Source organism: Triticum aestivum, chromosome 5B, assembly GCF_018294505.1.
Source record: "Triticum aestivum cultivar Chinese Spring chromosome 5B, IWGSC CS RefSeq v2.1, whole genome shotgun sequence".
NCBI lineage: Eukaryota > Viridiplantae > Streptophyta > Magnoliopsida > Poales > Poaceae > Triticum > Triticum aestivum.
Genome location: NC_057807.1, coordinates 418,028,788 through 418,031,378, shown reverse-complemented (window position 1 = coordinate 418,031,378; position 2,591 = coordinate 418,028,788). Strand labels below are relative to the sequence as shown.

General features: G+C 57.3%; 1 protein-coding gene across 1 annotated transcript; it reads left to right on the top strand.

Annotated features, from left to right (window-relative positions):
* The first annotated feature begins 645 nt into the window (after nt 1–645).
* Nucleotides 646–1,838, top strand: LOC123116273 (transcription factor HEC1-like). Its single transcript, XM_044537256.1, has one exon. It carries the CDS (start codon nt 770–772, stop codon nt 1,475–1,477), a length of 708 nt encoding a protein of 235 aa, XP_044393191.1. The 5' UTR covers nt 646–769; the 3' UTR covers nt 1,478–1,838.
* Nucleotides 1,839–2,591: the final 753 nt, after the last annotated feature.

Below are 2,591 nucleotides of genomic sequence, written 5' to 3'. Positions count from 1 at the left end.
AATCTCGTCAGCTTATCTTGTCAACCAGATCACCTTCCGCGTGATCGTAGAGAAAAAAAGATCACCCACGCGCGGTTCATCGCACATGACCTTCATCAGTCCGACGTGGAGCGCGATACGCTATGCTCCACTGCATGTTTTCCTTTTCGAAGCCAGCTACACTACAGAGTGCTCCACTGACTGCGGGTCCTTGGACAGCAAAAGCGACCGCCCACATAATCCACGTGTCAGGCCGAGGTGAACTGACCGACCCGCCGCTAGCCTAATCAGGTGAGGAAAAGCTTAATTCGACGGCCAAAGCAGTCGTCGGCATTCTTAATTCTGGAGATTTCGGCTGATCCGTGTTATGTGAGACATTTTATAGAGACGTCCCTCTCGACGAAAGCGAAAGTTTATCTGTACATCGGCGCAGTGCACGGGAGTGTAATTCCAGTTTCGAGGAAGGAGCGGGAAGGCAAAAGAAAAGAACGTATACAGAAATAAAACTTAAAAAATACTAGAAAGGAGGAAATAATTGAAAAGAAGAGATCGCTAGCTGCTAGTGTGCGCTGAATCGCTGATGCTACAGAGGAAGCAGCATCACATTGCCCCAGCCTATAAATAGGTGCCTCCACTTGCGGTTTGGCAACAGCACAGCCAGCAAAACCTTCCTCAAACAGCCACTAGCCAGCAAGCTCGAGTCGAGCGAGCTCGTAGTCCGGTCCTTTGCAGCAGCAGCAACACACACGTCTCACTGAGAGCAAGCTCTAGATCGTTTGAGTGATCATCCATGGACTTTGACCTGCTGATGAGCTCCAGCCCGGAGGCGCAGCTCGCGCTGATGAACACCATGCTTCAGCTGGAGCAGGCGCTCAACGACCAGTCGATGATGATGGGGGAGACGTCGCCGCCGATATCGCCCGTGCAGACCCCCTCGCAAAGCCTCTCGCCTCCGCCGCACGTGTCGACGACCTGCGCGACCGCCGACGCCAGCTATTTTTACCATCAGGACCTGCAGACCCAGGCCGCCGCGGCGGGGTACGCCGGCACCGGCGGCGTGCACCAGGAGTACGTGGTGTCCCCGGGCGCCGCCGTCTTCGATGGCGCCGGCGGCACGCCGCAGGGGTACTCGTCCCCGTCGTCTTCGGACGCGATGCGGGAGATGATCTTCCACATCGAGGCGCTGCAGCCGGTGGAGGTCGACCCGGAGGCGGTGCGCCCGCCGAAGCGCCGCAACGTGCGGACCTCCAAGGACCCGCAGAGCGTGGCGGCGAGGCTGCGGCGGGAGCGCATCAGCGAGCGGATCCGCGTCCTGCAGCGCCTCGTCCCCGGCGGCACCAAGATGGACACCGCCTCCATGCTCGACGAGGCCATCCACTACGTCAAGTTCCTCAAGTCCCAGGTGCAGTCGCTCGAGCTCGCCGCCGCCGCCACCGGCGCGGCCGCCCACCGTGCCGCTGCCTTCGCCTACCCCGCCCTTCAGCACGCGCCGTGGTAGCCCATCCTCATCAGCACGGCTCGTCGACGCTTCAGCTACCATGATAGTGATTCAATAATCCTTCCGTTTCTGTCGCCGGCCCGTGCCGCGCGCACCAGCTCGTCGTCCTCGATCGCTTTTGGAGTTCCTCGGATGATTTCTGTAGCTCTGTGCGGCTGTGTGCATGGCCACATGCATGCATGTGTGTAAAGATGTGTAGTAGGAACCTTCTAGTTACATTTATTGTCGTTGTTACCGCATGCTAGCTAGCTCGTACGTGGTTTGCTCCAAGCTTTTTTTGGACTCGCAAGCCCGTCCATGCGTACTACTACTACCACTAGGGATGTACACTTTTTCACCTTATCAATGCAGTATTTTTCATGCACAACAGTGTGATCCTAAAAATTCGTTGGCGTGCATGCATGCATGCATGCATCTGAATGAACAATACCCATTGTCTTTTCTCTCGTTCGCTACATTTAGTAGTACCACATACGTACGGCACAGCCGATCGACCTGACTAGTCTAGAAAGTTGACCGTTCATCAATGGCAATGGCAGTACTACGCAGTACTCCCTCCGTAAAGAAATATACTACGCAGAGGTTCGCCTCAAGAAAATGTCAGTAACCGGGCGGTGCCTTTGCTGATCCCATGTCGTCAGGCCGTCGGCTACCTCGCACGTACCTCTGCTCGCCGGCCGTTCGCACGCTGCATGCACAAGCAGGAAATGGGGTACGTAATAAGTAGCTACTTGACCGCTGCTCCGTAGCACTGCCGGCCGGGTGCCGGCCGGGTGCCGGCCGGCCGTCCGTACGCACGCAGGGCCTAGCTACGTGACTCACCCGCGAAGCAAGCGGAAGGCACGCAGGTTAACTTTGGCAAGCGGCAACGGTAAACGGTGAACCATGCGATCGTCCATGGACGATTCCGGCCGGCAGGGTCAGGTGTGCATGCACAAGCACAACCGCTTCTGTCGTCGCGTGCTTTCCGCATGTGGCAGTGTCTGTACGTACGTCCACGCCGGCTTTGAATACGGGGCCAAGCCAACAGTTTGGGGGCCGCCTGATCGATCGACCTGCTAGATCGAGTAGTGGTTGTTGTTGTTTCGAAACCGTTGCGGAGTTATGGCCGGTC